The sequence below is a fragment of the Falco punctatus genome, assembly GCF_963210335.1.
Source record: "Falco punctatus genome assembly, chromosome: 6".
In the NCBI taxonomy this organism is placed as follows: domain Eukaryota; kingdom Metazoa; phylum Chordata; class Aves; order Falconiformes; family Falconidae; genus Falco; species Falco punctatus.
The window spans coordinates 9,498,396-9,515,483 of NC_137585.1; the positions used below are offsets into that span (position 1 = coordinate 9,498,396).

General features: G+C 39.9%; 1 protein-coding gene across 1 annotated transcript; it reads right to left on the reverse strand.

The window, feature by feature from the left end:
- Positions 1–73: 73 nt before the first annotated feature.
- On the reverse strand, positions 74–16,144 carry DYRK4 (dual specificity tyrosine phosphorylation regulated kinase 4). The gene is made up of 11 exons (XM_080391634.1): positions 16,012–16,144; positions 14,655–14,818; positions 14,152–14,288; positions 13,098–13,238; positions 10,998–11,136; positions 8,658–8,739; positions 6,729–6,901; positions 5,493–5,553; positions 4,806–4,935; positions 1,017–1,171; positions 74–559 (listed from the first exon to the last, which is right to left on the reverse strand). Exons 1-11 carry the CDS (start codon positions 16,022–16,024, stop codon positions 324–326), a joined length of 1,431 nt encoding a protein of 476 aa, XP_080247760.1. The 5' UTR covers positions 16,025–16,144; the 3' UTR covers positions 74–323.
- Between the last annotated feature and the right edge of the window lie 944 nt (positions 16,145–17,088).

Below are 17,088 nucleotides of genomic sequence, written 5' to 3' on the forward strand. Positions count from 1 at the left end.
TTGTTCTCTCAGATGCAAGAAAATATAAAATTCAAATGTCTATTATAACATCAAGAATAAGCCACTCTCCATCTCTACAGTCTCCGTTTTATTGCTGCTGGTTGTGAAGGATCTCTGATCACAAGGATGTAGATGAGGAAAAAGAATGGTTTTCAAATTCTGTTTTGGTGGCCTGGACTATTTCATGGTAAAATGAACATTAAATATACTTACAATGTGCACGTCCCGTGTACAGACAGATACAGCTTATATTCCTGAGTACAAATAATACCTACAAAATATACCAGGTGTGCAACTAACCCAATCATCACTTGTGCTGTGTATTACTTAATCGGTGGGAAAAAAAGAGAATTTTTTGGAAGAGCTGTTTCACTACTGTGTTCTGCTTGTTCATTTTTTATAGGCTTTTCCATTTGGGTTTCCAAATGTTTCTCTGGAATAACATGTTTCCTTGTGTTCTGCACATCATTTTCTGTTGTGCCCATGGAGGGCACAGTGGGAGTCAGTCTTTCAGCCAGTCCACTTGTCACTTCATCTGCCATATCGTTCCAGACATTTTCTGCAATAATAAATAAATAAATAAAATGATAGGGTAAGACTGCAGACTCGTAGCAGCAAATAAACACAAGATTGTCACAAATTCACAAAAAAACCCCCCACCAGTTTAAAGTTTTGTCTGGGATCTTACAACCACTATTGATGCATTCTTTCGCTCTGAAAATGAAGTGCACTGTGGCGTGGTGTCAGATGCCATAACTATTTTGTTGTCAGTAGGGAAGAGATATTTCTATATGGATCTTTAGTACTGCCAGCCTTCTTGCTGGCAGCTGCTATAAAACATAAGCAATGCATTTCTACAGAAGAGAGAAATAGTGGCTCTATCCACCACATTCCAGTGACCACCCATTATTTGCACACTGTGTACTATCACCTCACCTTACTTCAGACAGATTATAGTAAAGAAATACTAAACACTGATACAAATGCACTTAGTTCTCCAGGTAGCACACACTTACGAATATTGTCTTTTTTCTTTTCTGGTGTAGAGAAGGAGCCATCCTTCAGCTTCCTTGAAGTCTGTGTTTTCTGTTTTGTTCTGTATATTTTTGGTTCCTGGATCCATGCATGCTTCATTGCCTCATCAGGAGTCATGCGCAGGGCAGGTTCCCACCTTAAATCCGTGGTAGACAAATAGTTATTCAGCTGTTTCTAACAGAAAATTACTGTAAGCCAAAAGGTTCAGTATTGTCTTCTCAAAGTCAGGTCATGAGGACACTTTTTGAAACAAAAGTTTAACTGAAAACAAGGAAAAATCTTATGTCGATTTCTCCATCCTTCAAAACTTTTTATTTACATCAGCACTGCCCTCTGCAGCATCAAACCATTTTTAATACACAGTTGACAATGTTATTAGGGTAGGGATCCTATTGAATATTTGTTTCAAGGTTTTTACATTCTGTCAGTGCAAGCTCAAAGAAAGGGAACATAAATGACACATAGGATAATTCATTAAAATATATGTCTTCCCTAATTTAACTGTAAAGACTTAGCGTAACAAAACTTGTATGAGATCTTACTATGGAACTGAAAGGCAATTTTTTTTGCAAAATCCCTACATTGACTTTATCCTCTGACAGGTTCCATTCACTCAGTTCTCACACCCACACACCCACAAGTACCAACTGCTCTGGCCAACACCACTTGTGTGTCACACAGAGGACAAGGGTTGTCAGTTACTGACTTCTCATCACATCTCTGGAGTTCTTTTTGATTGGTGATGATGTACTAGTCTTTAGGCAGATTTTTATCTCCTTTAAGAGCCACGTCCTCTTTGGTCATGGTCCTTCAGATCAGAACCTTGCTGTCTTCAGTCTCCATAAATGTTAGGCAAGGTAGCTTCTCATGGCCTGTTTTGCCTTGTATTTTGGAATTCATGTTTGTTTTTCTTTCAGGCTAACAGGAAAATGAACAGCGTGTCTGATATTCTGCAACCCTGTTGCCATGCAGTTGCTGTAAGCTTTGGGATTTTCCACTGGTGACCTGTGCTGTGGTCTCACCAGGGTGCAGGCTTCCCAGCTGGGACACGGGCAACACGGCCCCCGGTTTTACAGGGGGTAGCACATTTACAGGTCTTTTGTCACCAGCACATACTATTCTTTCAACCCCTGTTCTGCTGTTTCTTCCAGCGCTCAAACCCACACACATTTCCATTCGTACTGCATTCATATCAATCCCAAGATTTTTGTTACTAATCTCTGTATTAGTTGCGGACTGTTTTGTTCTGTCTAATCTCAGTGCTGTCCAGAACTGTACAGAAATAACGTAGGAAATCAAACAGATTCTTGTCATCACAAGAGCTGAGCGATAATTTTTTTTTTTTGGTGTGATGTTTTCATCTGCAAAACAGGTGTATACAAGTCGATCAAAACTATTTGTGAAGTCACGGCAAATGTGTCAGGCTGCTTTGGACAGACACAGAGTGGCAACTGAAAAAGACAAACCAGTTCAATTCTTTTTGTCTCAAAAAGAGTTTTCATTTCAAACCTTACTTCATTCCTTTGAAAATCTAAACGATCCCATAAACATATAACATCTTTTTCCTGTGTAACCTGAAATGACATCTTTACAAGGTTTTTTTTTCTTCACTGAAATTATTTTCTAAATGTTCTGATTCAGCTAGCAAACCAAAATGGATCAATGATTTACACAGATTTAGAAAACAGAGAACATGTAAAGCAACCTTCCTGTGAAGCAGAGAGGGATGATTTTTTTTCATGTAATCACAAGTTAGCATGGGTTTCTTTAGAAAAGTACTACTGAACTTCTAGAAAGAAACTTACAGTCAGTGCCAAAGAAGACACAAAATGTTAGCCTTGCATAAGATACAGGTAAGACTGGAAAAGCTATAGGACCAGCTTCTGCTGCCATTACACAGTACAAATTAGGATCCAAGCTCACCCTGAAAGCCTTACTGCACCTAGACAAGAGGTCAGCATTTAAGGCAACCAGACAAAGGTTTGTTCCTGCATGCTCAGTCGTTTAGTTTGATGGATGAGAAAAATGACTTTGGTAACCACCTCCCAAGAAAAAAAGACCTATTAGTAAAATGATACCTCGTATCAGCAGGGTCCATGGAGTCCCACCCTGTATAAATCTTGGTAACCTGCCCACCTTGGAAAAGACACATGATCGTGTTTGAGCCACGAAATAGTTTGCTTCTTCCTCAGCACTTCATTTATTAAAAACTCCCACTGACTTTGTGATAAGATACACTGGTGACACTAAATTGCATCTCCTCCCAGTACAAACACACAGACACTTTGCCACTGACACTCTCACTGTGACTGTGCTTTGCTCTTGGAACAGGTTGCCACAAGAGGCTGTGGATCACCCTCTTTGGAGATACCCAGAACCTGACCGAGTTAGGTCCTGAGCGACCTTCTCCAAGTTTGCTCTGCTTTGAGTGGGAGGGTGGGCTAGATGACTTCCAGGGGTCCCATCCAACCTAAACTATTCTGTGATACTAGGTAAAAGGAACCTGGCAGAAAGAATCTGTAGGATTGCTACTTTGTGTGAAGACTGTTAACAGGGTATTTGCATTTAGCAGTTTATAAAAATGGGCAAATCATCAATTTCCTTTAAGAAAACAGCTGTGGACCACTTGTCATACTAGATATTCAGTAGCAAAGTCCTTGACTGGAGTAAAGTCAGCAGTTTATCCTAGAAATCACAGGATCTGACACATATTAGACTCTTCTCATATCCTGAGCTCCAGTGTTTTGTGAAGATCTGTTCCAATGAAGAGAATGGAAAATTACAGCGTATCAAATAATTCTTGAAATATGCAATGTGATTGCTGTCAATAGAAAATAAATGTAACTTATTTATACATATATATATATATGAGGAGAAAAAGGGCTTAAACCAGCATGCAAACTACAAGGTAACACTCCTGTAACGGTGTTAGTTCTCCACACTGACTGCCATAGTCAGGAAGAACCAAAGAAACAATACCACTGATTCCAGGGTGGAGACATGGCTGAATGTACTTTGCTTTTTTTCATCCTCTACTAAGAGGGAGGTGTAGAGTGTACTGGAACTAAAAAGAGTCTAATCTCACCCAAGGGAACATGCACGCAGAGAGCAAGATCTTTGTGAGCAAATATTCAAAGAAGCAGAACTGTTTTCATACATATACCACAGCGTATCACCCGATTGCTACATCCAAGGCCTAGCACAGAAAATACAGTCAAGGCATTCGAGCCAGCTAAGTCAGCTCCAAATATAACTCCTGCTGGAGGGGAATTGGAAGACTTGCTTCCCACTGGAGTGGGAGTTTAGCTTTAAGTACAAAACCAAACTTCAATCTCCAGATATGTGCTGCCTCGGGACAGTACATTACCATTATCTATGTTACCTGAATGAACCTTTATCTGTTAAAACAGAAAGGATTTAATACAAAGGCCTCAATGGGTAAAAAACATTGCTTTTAGAGTCTAATCTCCAGCATCAGAAGATCTGCTTTTAGATATGATGATATCAGTTTTCTTTTGTACCTTGGACTAATCCCATACAGTCTTTCTGCGCAATAATTTCTTCCTGCAATAAGCTGTGAATAGTGATGATAATAGTTCCTCAAATGCGACCATGTGGAAAAAACACACACACACCCCCCTCCAAAACCCCCAAAACAACAAAACACACCACCCCAAAACCCCAACAGATACAAAGATTTTAAAGGTACAAGAGAATGAAGGCAAAGTCAAAACCAGCCAGCTGCATGTCAGCCAAAACTGTGAACTCACATTAGACATCCTTTCAGAAAGTCCAAGAAACCAGCATCATGGGTTTTCAGCACTGTGCTTAGATCCTTCGAGTCTGGGCATCTCTTTTTTCCCTTGCTGTTAGTTATGGATTTAGGAAAACCTTTGGAATCTTAAAAAAATAAAGACATGCTCAAAAAATTACATTAAAAATCCTCACCAAATATTTAAGGAGTTGCAAAACCAGTACCCATATCCATCCCACTAATTCTGGGTTTTGCCCTTTTGGATTGATAGTCTGCCAGCACTGTGGCAAACAATATCGGTTACATCCTAGAGACTGCATCCTACACTGGGGTTTTTTGTTCATTTTGCGTGATTTCCAAACCTAAATTATACACAGAGGAATGAACTTAATGTAAATTATTTCCCAAAGCCCAATGCATTTCTTTTAGTAATAATATTTTAAGGAGTAAGGGTGGAATGGATTTCCCAATCCCTCCTCTATCATCTCAGCTATGAGAGGCCCACAAGACACGAAGAGCACAGCACCAGGTTCATTTGTAGACCTCATGTTACCCTTTTGCTGCTCCTCAATACCTCTTCCTGAAAATTTTGTTAGCCAAGAAGCAGCTAAGATTCTCTGACCCTGCTCTTTACCAGTGCTATTAACTAGCGATTAACTAGCAGGGAGGCATCCAGCAAGGACAAACAATCAGAAGCAGTTACCAAAGAACGTTCGCTTCCTTGATGCAGCCTGGATAAAATCAGCTGGTGGAAGACCCAATACCTTCAACATAGAAAATTAATTCATGGAGTTACTCCTCATTTCATAAACATACATAGCAACCATCAGGAGAGATGTGGTATTTCACCCTCCATTTGAAAAGAAGTTGAATGACCCAATTTACTGTGAAATGTGTACAAACTATTTCTTCTTGTGGCATTTAGTGGGGGAGGAAGACAGGGATTCCTTACAGTTGTCTGCACACAGAAAATGCGATCTTATAAAGGATGACACTGGAATCTTCACTGTTACAGAAGGCTCTAAGAACAAGCGTCTCTGTTAATGACAGTTGTAGGAGGCCACATGGAGAGATGCTGTCTCTGAAAAATCTTGTACAAACTGACACGGCACTAGAAGGATCAGAACTTGGGGCTGAGGTCAGTGTCAGGATGCAGCTTAGCGATTGGTATGGAGTAACCAAGTGACTTGCTTTCGTGGGTCAGTAACATTTGTGCTGGGTAGGTGATCTGAGGCAGATGTCACAGTATGTTCTTAAAACTCTGAAAAAAATTTACCAAGATGATACAGCCAAACTTCTTGGCAGGGGCACAGTATAAGAAGGGGCAATAACCACAAATAGGGGCTTGAGAAGTGCAGGGTGACTAATAGGAAAAACTTTTCCATCAGGAGAGTAGAGCAGCACTTGAGCAGGTCGCCCAGTGGGTTTCTGCTCAAACCTTTGAGGGTTTCAAGATCTGCTTTCAAGACAAAGCCACAGCTGACTACTCAAACATTAGCAAAAATCTCTCCCTCACAGGAGTTTGGACTCAAGAGGTTCAATTTAACAAAAATCTCTCCCTCACGGGAGTTTGGACTTAAGAGGTTCAATTTAACAAACGCATTTGACTTCTAAGAGAAGATGAGCCTGTTATAATTTGGATTGCTTTTCCTTTCCCTTAGATATGTTTCTTCTGTTCTAGCTTCTCCATACAAATCCTGACCAGGTTAAAATATGTTTCCTTCAGAAGAAAGACAGTGAGTGTACAAAGCAGTTTGGCACATGAAATGGAAATAACGGTTTTGCATTAGAACCCGTCCTCTCAAAGAGCCCTTTGGCTGCAATATACCTCCCTCTAAAAGGCCAGCCCACAGCCAATTATTCTTGAGATTTCTCTTTGTTGCTGGCTGTGTAGTTTATCAAGTGAGTATGTAATTCAAAAGACAATCTCAAAAGTTACCTCCATGATGCAGGCAAGTTGGTCAACTTCATTTTCTCCTGGAAACAGCGGGTAGCCTGTGTAAAGCTCAGCTATGATACAGCCTAAGCTCCACATATCAACAGCCATAGCATAAGGATGACCAAGAATCACTTCAGGCGAGCGATAAAACCGGCTCTGAACATAGGTGTATACTATATCCAAATAGAAAATCAGACAAGAAGCAAAATATCATAATCGGGACAGAAATCAGGATTCCAGATTTCACAGAGAAGTGAAATACATGTTCAGGTATCATCTATCTACTCTATCCATTAGCTGACATTGAGGGATTGCTCACATAGGCTCTGAAAACATTTTCTAACTCCATCCTAAAATAAATAGGTGATATGCTTTCCACTATTCTATTTGGAAATCGCTCTTCAACAGGTTCCACTGAAGGAAATTATTCTACTGATGCTGTGATTCAGCTTATTCCATGTTCATTTTCCTATTTGGAGATCTTCCCCTTGCATCAGTCAACAGTTCTTCATTATCACAGACTTGCACTGTAGAAAATACTGGTTTCACTGACACCTAGGGAACATCTCCTACTGCCTTCTGATTTCCCTATTAATGCAAAAGTTCTCATTCCAAGATTGGGACTTATCATAGTGAATAGACCAATTTTTTTACCTCTTGTCATTCAGACAACTGACTACAATTACAGCATGGAAGCTCTGTTATTTTCTTATTCCTATCTCTCTGATGGTCACTTTGTTTATATTTGTGCACTTCTTTACGTCCCCACATATTCAATATCATTCTGGAAGGAAAGTGCCCTGAAGAATAAATGCTGCACAATATGTGATTTCACCAAATCTGTACAGTTAGAGAGTACCACGGTGGCACCCTGTGCCCTTATGCATTTGACCAATTGCATAACTCTTGTCTGCTTTTTATCATCCTTGTCACACATAAATAGCTGACTTTTTGCTTTCTACTTTGAGGGTTGTACCAATTCTTTTTTTCAGCTGGCAGTCTCTCCTCAGTCATGCTCCATCTTTCCTTTCAGTTGTTTTGTGTTTCAATTTGTTACCCTCCGCAAATATCTCAGGCTGCATCTCAGATCACATTCTACCAAAACATGGGCAAAAATAAAAAGATCATGCACTCCTACAAAAGTGGGATGTAAATCTAATGGTCTGAATCCCAAAATATAGATGAATAGGTTTGACTCTGCTTAAATATCAATCTTTCATAGGAAAAATATGAGCCACTTAAGGCTAGTTTTGTTTTTCTAAGTTAATAAAATGCAGTGTAAATTTATTTCTTGGTTTTTTTTTTGTTGCTGTGTTTGTTCTTTTTTAACAGATGATTTTTGCATTCCTAATGATGATGTCGTTCTTGCTCTACATTATGTCTATTAATGTTAAGATTTTTCATTAGGTGAATATACATTAATTTCTGCTTTATAAATTCTATTCTTGTTATCTCCTGCACATTCTACTTAAATCTTTAATTAAAAAACCCCCAAAACCTGAACTTAGACTTTCTGAACTAAAAGCATAGTTCCCATTCCCCCTGTTGTATTCATCTAAAAAGTACCAATTATAATTTAGTCACCTTTCTCTTAACTGAGAAAGGCTCTCTGGACCTGATAAACTCCTTGTTAAGTGAAGTATTTGGATTATCCTCACGAGCCTATTTCAGCTAGCCACTCTTGCAAATGCAGTCCTGATTTCAACAGCAGAGGAGCTGATCAGGCTTGGGACAAAGAAAAAGCAAGGTAACAGTTTAGTTGTCTCCTACCAGTATTTGTTCCACCATCAGTGGCTGAAGAAGTTAATGAGATTCTAATTAGATGCATAGGTCACTATATTATCTCAATCAAAGAAATAGTTTTTCCACTTTATTTAAAATTAAGAAAGCTTATTAAGAAAATTACATCAACTTGACTTTTCTGCAAACCTCTTTGGTGTTCATAGCAGCTTGATCCAAAATCAATAACTTTAACTGAACCTTGGCCTTTGTGGTATAATAATATGTTCTCCTAAAGAGAAAAAGAAATCACAAGGAAAAAAGGGTTTTAACACCACATGAGGTTAGTGAATACTTTGGAAAATAAGCAATGCATAACACATTGGGTTTACATTTACTTGCATAATAAAAGCTTCAAACTACAGCTTCCTTGGGTATGCATTTGCTAACATCAGTAGACATCCAATAATGTGCAATTAACCAAAGCAGAGGGGAGATTTGTAAAGGTACCCAGTTTGGAGGTTAGCTAGGCAGGGACACTAGTCCCTCACGTACAATCCAAGCCACTGCACAGAGCAGTGTGTGATGCTACCAAGGCACCAGCCAGTGAAGATGCTTGCCATGGCAGCAGTGAGCTCCCCAAAACCCACTGTTGTCCATCTAATAGAAGGCAAACTGCATCTGGTCACTGAATTAACCAGAACCATCCCTTTGTAACCACAGAAAGCCCCTGCCCCATGAGCGAGCTTTATGTCCCAGTTCTTCCCTCCAGGGCTTTTGACTTTCTCCAGGCTCTCTGTAAGCTCACATCTCTCCACCTCACAGCGGTGTGATGCAGAGATCCAAAGGCAGTGACGAACAGAAATGGCAGGGTCCTACGGATTATAGCTGGGTGCAGGTGGGTACAGCACCGCGCACCAGTTGAAAACCAGCTTGCAAAGTGATTCTTACACAACTAGCTCAGAGCAACATTTGCACTGGTGGGTAAACATAGCCTATTAGCTCTCTTCTGCAGAGTTGAATTTTATCCTCATTAAAAATCTATCTAAATCAAGGATTTCCTTTGATTTCCTTTCTGATCATACAGCCTTCCCACTTCTTAGCAGAGATGAGAACTAATCTATCAACCAGTTTTAAGGTGATTATATGACAAAGCTTGGAAGGACAGAGCAGTTCCCAGGTTGATGCCAAAGCCAAAGTGGTCTCTCGGGTAATTAGTGGACTCATAAGGGGAAATACTCTGTGTGGCAGGAGGGAGAAGCTGCTACTGGTAAAAGTCACGGCAAGGACTGACTTCCACTGCCCAGGTCTTGGTTCTGCTGTGGGAAGAAGCACACAGCTTGCTATCCGCTCGTGCTCGTGGCAGTACCGTGTCTCTAATACTGAATGTCTCACAATGCAAGGGAGCAGATTAACTGCAAAACCAGGTGCTGAGGGCAGTGATTGCCCAGCGTTAAGTCTCCATACTCTACCTTACATTGAGAAATATCATAGGAGGCAGACGGAATAACGGACGTGAGTTTCAGGCAACGTAAACTAAACTCATGAAACTGTACAATTGTATAATTAGAACAAAATTTGCTTTTAGTTAACTCACTAAATATTCACTGATGTGTTACTCTATTTAAATACAGACTATGCTCACTGATCTTGCCAACTTCACTCCTTGTCAGTGGCTGCCTGGAAACAGACTTCCTGTTGGGCTAGTTGTTTCTGATTAAGATGTTCTGATTATCTTGCAAGCCTCACTGCTCACTGCAAATTGGTTTGGCAAAGATGTCGGCAAGACAATGGGTACAGACAGTATGTGACTCTTCAGAATTCTGAATGAAGATACGTGAAGCAAACTGAAAGCAGAATTTCACCCTTAGCATTTTTGCTTGAGATCTTATTTGCTTATTTCTTTATTGGTTCATTTGCAGTTTTGAAAAAGAAATCAACATGAACGTTCACCTGAAATGAAAATAGAATTAAAGTACTTCATAAATCACAGAAAATAACAAAAAATTAAGACTGGGGCTTAAGGAGAATGGAAATGTTTCACCTAGCATGAATACTAAGCAGATATAGCACCACAAACCAGATCACAGATGTTCCTCCAGAAACAGGTGAGAATCCTAAATATTGTACTGTAGAATTGCTTTGTCGTTTACTAGGCTACTTAATTTTATAGTTATGCATATGAAATGAAATAGATATAACAGGATAACCTGAAACAGGCTGTCTTTGAATATCTCCTTGTCCTCCCTCATATTGAAATACTTGATTTCATAAGTACTTTCTTTCTTTAAGCAAAAAGTCACCTGAATTTGATTCACGTTTGCATACATTTTGGCAATCAATCTCATACAATACTGCAGTAAATGAACTGAATCAACGCAAATAATCACTCATCTAGTACTAATACAGTCTGAAATAAAGTATAGCTTCTGCACAAATACCCTACTGGGTCTTAAGAATTCTTCTAAGAGTTCCTCTTGATCAATAAAAAATAGGATTAAGCTATTTTTTTCTGTACAGAATAACAGGTTATGAAATGACTGTACTTACAGGCTTCAGATCACAGTGAATGATTCTTTCCTCATAGAGCACTTGTAAACATCTCAGCACACACTGAGTGAAGTGTCGAATTAAAGACAGACTGAAACCTTGAAAATTGTTCTTTTTGATCAACTCATATAAATTTATTCTGCAAGGGTTGTGGGAGTAGAAGAAGACAGAAAGCAGAAAAGAGATTAGGGAACTTCTTTTTAAAGGCATGATTAGTTTACAGTGCATTAGCAGAGTGTTTAGCCTGTCTTCCTACATTGTGTAGAAGAAAAAGACTTGGCTCTTTTCCTCCTTGAGAATGCTGTTCTGCACGTAACATCCACAAACATCTCCCTGAGACTCCAGATCTAAGGAAGACATAATGTCAGTGGACTTGCTTGCTTCCTTGCTAACCTCAGTGCTATGTTACACAGCTGTGCTGATTTTCACCAAAAACCGCGATCGTTCAGGAAGCGAGAGAAACAAATTTTCTTCAGTCTCCTTTTGCTCTCATTTGTCTTTGCTTTGGCACCTTGTCTAAATCCTTTTCATCTAAAGAGTCTTTATCGGGAGTAAATCTTTCTAGATAAATACTGCCATAAATTCATGTCTTGTTAGGTTTTATGTCACTGTCATCTTAGCTCCTTGCAGTAGGGCATTAAACGGTGTTGCTGACTTCTGCCAGGCATGGTTGGCAACATGCATATGCTGCCCTGAGACCCCAGGGACCAGCAGCCCCAGTGGCACTGCCCAGTAGCCTGGGGTCCCCCCACCTGACCACAGCCCAGCATCCCATGTCAGCCCCCTGGGGCCATCAGCCCCTACTGAAGCAGCACCATGGCTGGTCTCCAGCCCCTTGCAGCCCTGCCATGGCCCCCACCACACCAGGCCCCCCCAAAGGCCACGTCCTCACCCAGCCATGGCCCATCCCAGGGCTGGGGCTGCCCAGTGCCCCTGGCTGCCTGCTCCCGGCTGCCAGGCCCTGCCCTGATGGAGTGGAGGGAGCCCTTACAGTCCCAGGGAGCCCCCAGCCTGAGCTGCACCCCAACAAGTACTGAGAGCTTAATGTGGGTCATCCTTCGGAGGGGGAAATGGCTTCAGGGATGGTGGCATGGATGGGATGCAGAAGCATGTCCTCACCAATATGGTCTCAAGAGTTGTCCTCAGCAGGACCACATGCGTCTGCAAGGACATAAACAACTGTGCAACCACTGGTGCTGGCAAGGAGCATTCCTTCAGAACTAAATGAATTTACCACAATTGATGGAGAAGAAAGTTCACAAATTAAGGGGTTTTCACTGTATTTTAGAAGGAATAAAAATTTAACCAGACAAATGTCTTTATATGACAACCAGTCTTCAACTCTTCTGCAAAGAGCTGACCGTAGTGGCTATCCTGTGAACATTTTCCTAGGAGCTTCTGTAGCAGCTTTCTGAAAAGACTGGTCTGTGTCTTCTCTGGAGAGGAGTCATCAGCTCTTACCCCTGTGTGTCTGCGAGTGGCAGAATCACATGCAGCCATACAATTAATTAAGTTCTCTTTTAAATTAAACCTTCCATACAATGATGAAGCCTCAGCAAGGGCTGTAACACCTGCAGCGATGGGGGCTTTACTTTAAGGGACAGGGAACTGTGGGTGACTTTCATAATTCCAACATGATGCTCTGATTACAAGGAGGCTGGTGAATAAAATCAACTGACTTCTCTAAAATTCTCCAAAATTCCTCCTAAGATGTACCCTGCAGCTCAGTTTCATAGAAAGCAAGAAGAAACTACATTTTCTAAATATTGAGTATTATTCTTATTTATATACCCTGAAGTTTATCAGTCCCGAATTCATTGTTTTACTCTTTTCCCAATAGGTCTTTCAGGGAAGAAGACTTCAATACACAGCACAGAAAATAAGGGACAGATCATGTCACTGTGCGTGAAGTCTGAACGGGACCTTTTTCTGTTCACCTTTGATGATCAAAAACTCAGTTATGCAGTCTGTACTTAAGACAGCATTCCTTTCTTGTAACATTAAAAGCTGCAATTTCTCCTGAAGAAATAAAAATTAAAGCTTGTAAAGCACAAGATCTACAATGCTCCTTAAGATTTTGTAAAGGAAAATATACTTTACCCCAGCAGTTCAAAGGCAATACAGAAGTGATTGCGAAAGTAGAAGTATTCCTTCATGTGGATGATATTGTGAGTATCATCTTTGTCCTTCTTCAGGAGAGCATCAAGGATTTTCACTTCTACCAAAGCCTGGCTGTGAAATCTGAAATGTCACGTGACATGGGAATGATAACATTAACTCAGTCTAGCATTTGTAGAATTACAAATGCTACAAACATCATATTCTTACTGTAAACTCAACATGTGGGACGATGATTAAAAATTTATCATTCACCGCTGTTAACTATTGTAACTTTGATTCATTAAGGTTATTTCCTAGTCTAAATATACTGGCCTTACGTAACACTTAAGAGTAGTTATTTTGACTTGTCTAAAAAAATGTTTTAATGAAAAAGTTCCAAATGAACATCCAGAGTAAAATCCTAGTGCTTTCCAAATCTGTAGAAATGCTTCTGTTTATTTGAACAAGGCCATCTTTCACACCTACCACAGTAAGACAGTCTGTTTTGAAGAGCATCTTTATGTTTATTGCTCACTGTGGGGGAAAACTGAACAGCTAAAACTTTGTTGCTGGAGTCAACAGCAGCATCCTCATCTGCTTCATTGACTCTGGGACAAGTTAAAATGAATTAAAATATTGTAACCAGTCACATAACAAGAAGAGGTTGCTTAGGTCCACAGTGTAGAATTTTTCATGTTAAAACGAGCAGCTGGAACCTTCCAGCATATTCCTGTGGTTTTGGAGTCTTGGGCAGGAATGTATGCTCCCAGCTCTCAGTCACGCAGGGCTGGTTACCTGGGCTGTGTATTAACTGTGTCACAGATACAGAGACCTCCTTGTAAGTCTGGAAAAACTGTGCCTGCTTTCAGAGACTGAGCCTCCACTGGGTTCAGGCCAATTCTGAGTCCCTGACATCACCTCTCCTCACTCTCTTCTCACTGTGTTTAATGACGCTCAGCAGGCTTGATTTTGCTTTGTTCACCTTATCCCAGATTATCACTGCCTACATAACAAAGAGCTGATTGTACTGGTTTAAAGTCAACAGATGTCTCACCTTTTCTTATTCCTTATTATTTTCAGTGCCACTAATTCATTGGTTTTATGATCCAAGCATTTAGCCACCTGCCCAAACGACCCTTTCCCAATGACCTCCAACACCTCATATCGGTATGCAATATGGTCATGTAAAACCTTCAAAAGAAAACAAACTGTTCAGGTTCAAATAATATGCAAAAGATCAGGCTTTAAAGTAGTTCATGTGCGTGTGACTTTGCTGGCTATGAAAGATGCTGGACTGGTAACAAGTGCAGTCTACATTAAACAAGGGTGACATGCTTCATTAGTCCATCTACCTTGCATCAATCCTGAATGAGATGCAAACAGGTCTCTCTTTAGGATTCTCTTCTGAGCTTTAAAGTGATTGGTACTGATATTTTCACTATTTGAATATTTATCTTCTAGAAACAACATTTATCTCAAATATATAACTTAAGAGTTGGCAGACAGTCACTACAAAGTTATTGAGCTGAAAGTTAATACCATAGCTTTTCCACTTACCTTTAAGTAGGAACCATGCTCATCATCGTAACAATTATTATTCTGGGTTTCAGGCAAACCTTCAATCTTTTTAGCTTCCAGCCCAAGAAACCATAGCTCTGTATAATTGAAAATTTCTTTTTGCTCATAGACTGTTAATTGGTTTCTAAAATTTTTCAAGGCTTCTAAATCAAAAAACAAGAATATAAAACCAAAAATCAATAAAATATCAGAAACATGATGGCAGATTGCTTTTACAGTGGAACATTTTACAGTAGCGCATGCCGCTTTGAGCAGGAGGCTGAGTAGCTGTTAGAGAGATCCCTTCCAACCAACATTTCTATGGTGCTGCAGTCTGACATTTTGCACAAATTTATGTTTCTTTTTTCCTTTTCTGACTTACAGTACTATGTTCAACAAAGAATTCATCATCTGTCAGCAAGACCTTTAAGAGAACTTAGGTAAAAATCATTTGATCCTGTACAAAGTTGTGTACCTAGATGTTTTTGAAAATCCCATCTGTTGTCTATCTGCTTCAGCAAGCTTCATAGGTTACATTAAAAAAGGTGTATGATTTTATTGGTTTGATTGTCAGATTTACAAAATGGCAGCAAGCTTTAGTTAACCAAAGCTTTCAAGTATCTGTTTTTCCGATAGAAAATGTCGAGTACACATGCATGAGGTTAGGAATTAAATGGGGCCCAGATCTGCTGTTCTAGTTCTGATTCTTCCTCCACAGAAAAATTTCTGCTACCATAACACCTCCACTTACATCATTGAAATCTAGATAAATAATCAGACAGTAGCATTAAAAATCAATGTACTCTATAGGCATGCGTGTGGGTGTTTTGTTAAACAGTGGCAGATCTTCATCCACTAATGCAGGGATGCTAAATTTTTTCAAAGCAAAAGGCCACCCTTTTTTTTTTTTTCCTAGACTCCTTCTAAAAATAGATTAACTCTGCCAGAAACTTTCTAGATCTGAGAACTCCCAAAATGCAATTTAGCCCACATAGATAAAATGTGACACAGCTACAAGCAAGTGGGAAAAGTGTTTTATCACTGTAATAGAATATTACTGTCACCTACGTGATCTGTCGTAAGTCTTAGACAAATATACATTCTCTTGTATAACGCATACTTCTCTCATTTATATATATGTGTTAGTCTATTCACTCTCCTATTGTGTACATCCCTGAGTAGGATTTTTAGAAATCACTGAGTCCATTTGTATTTTTTCCTTCACATTTTTTGTTAAATATTTCAGTGACCATTTAGCACAGGACCTCTGGTCAGCGAGTGTACGACTGCACACATTCCTTATCTGTGCAGGCAGTCTGTCACTCCAGTCTTTTTAGCATGTTCTGTTATATTCTACCTGAAGCTGTCATAGGCAGTTTGACACTAATGCTGGTGCTTTCCAGTTCTGATGTTTTTTTCTGGGCTCTGGTATCACTTTCAGGAAGACTGTCTGGAAGGTTAAATTGGGAAAAATTGCCTTGAGTTCCATTTTCCTGCCAAGCAAAAAAAAAAAAAGAAAAAAAAAAGTAAATTTTATTTTCAGATATTTTCATGAACATTCATCTGATGTCCAATTATATAAATACACACAAAAATATATGTAAAATGCTACATTCACAAAGACAAAGCTGCAAGATACTTATTTTGGATTGGTTGAGTCATCTATATCTGTTTTGTGCTGAGACAGAACAAGCATGGCTGGGGACTAGAACGCCCTGCTTACCCAAAGAACAAATTCTGCCAATAGCACTGGAGGCTATTGGATCATGGAAAGATAAATCTCTAAATACAAGAAGGAAGTTCATCTTCCAGTTTCATTAAATACATGGGCTTTTGTTTTCTATAAATACTACAAAGTGCCATGGTTTGATTAATCGCAGTAACTCACGTTAACTATTACAGGAGGGCAGGAAAGACAGCATAATAGGATTACCCATCTCAGATTTCTGTGTGGGCACATCCACTGGGGAGTTGTGCTGGAATCCCTGAGATTGCTTCTGCAGTCCATGGAACTGCAGGGATACCAGCCTGGGTCTGCACACATACGCATTCGGAACAGAAACATCAAAACTGGTATAAAGGGGAAACGAATGGGCCTGTGTGGGTGTGGAAGCACTATAAGGAAGACATTGCAGAAAAAAAATGTTACACAGATGTCATCTATATCAGCAGGTGATCAAGAACCCAGCCCATGCAGGTTCTCAGGGCTCCTAGAATGGGAAATCAGATGACAGACTACAGAATCAAGCCATGAAGAGATGATGGAGCACTGGAGATCAAAGAGCATCAGCTAAGGAGACAGAAGATGGTGTGCTCTGGGATAAGGATGTAGGATGTGGAGGCCCAAGCCATGTTCTCCTCAGTCCCTTCATTGAGGGGAGAAGACTCAGCTGGAGGTGATGCATCCAGTAGATCAATACCTGGCTGAAGCTAC

Excerpts from the sequence above, each read along its gene's own strand:
- DYRK4 (XM_080391634.1), bottom strand. Across the intron at positions 14,289-14,654 it reads AGCATGGTTCCTACTTAAAG|GTTTTACATGACCATATTGC; the intron begins GTAAGTGGAAAA and ends TTTCTTTTGAAG. Across the intron at positions 6,902-8,657 it reads CTGCTATGAACACCAAAGAG|TATACACCTATGTTCAGAGC; the intron begins GTTTGCAGAAAA and ends ATTTGGATATAG.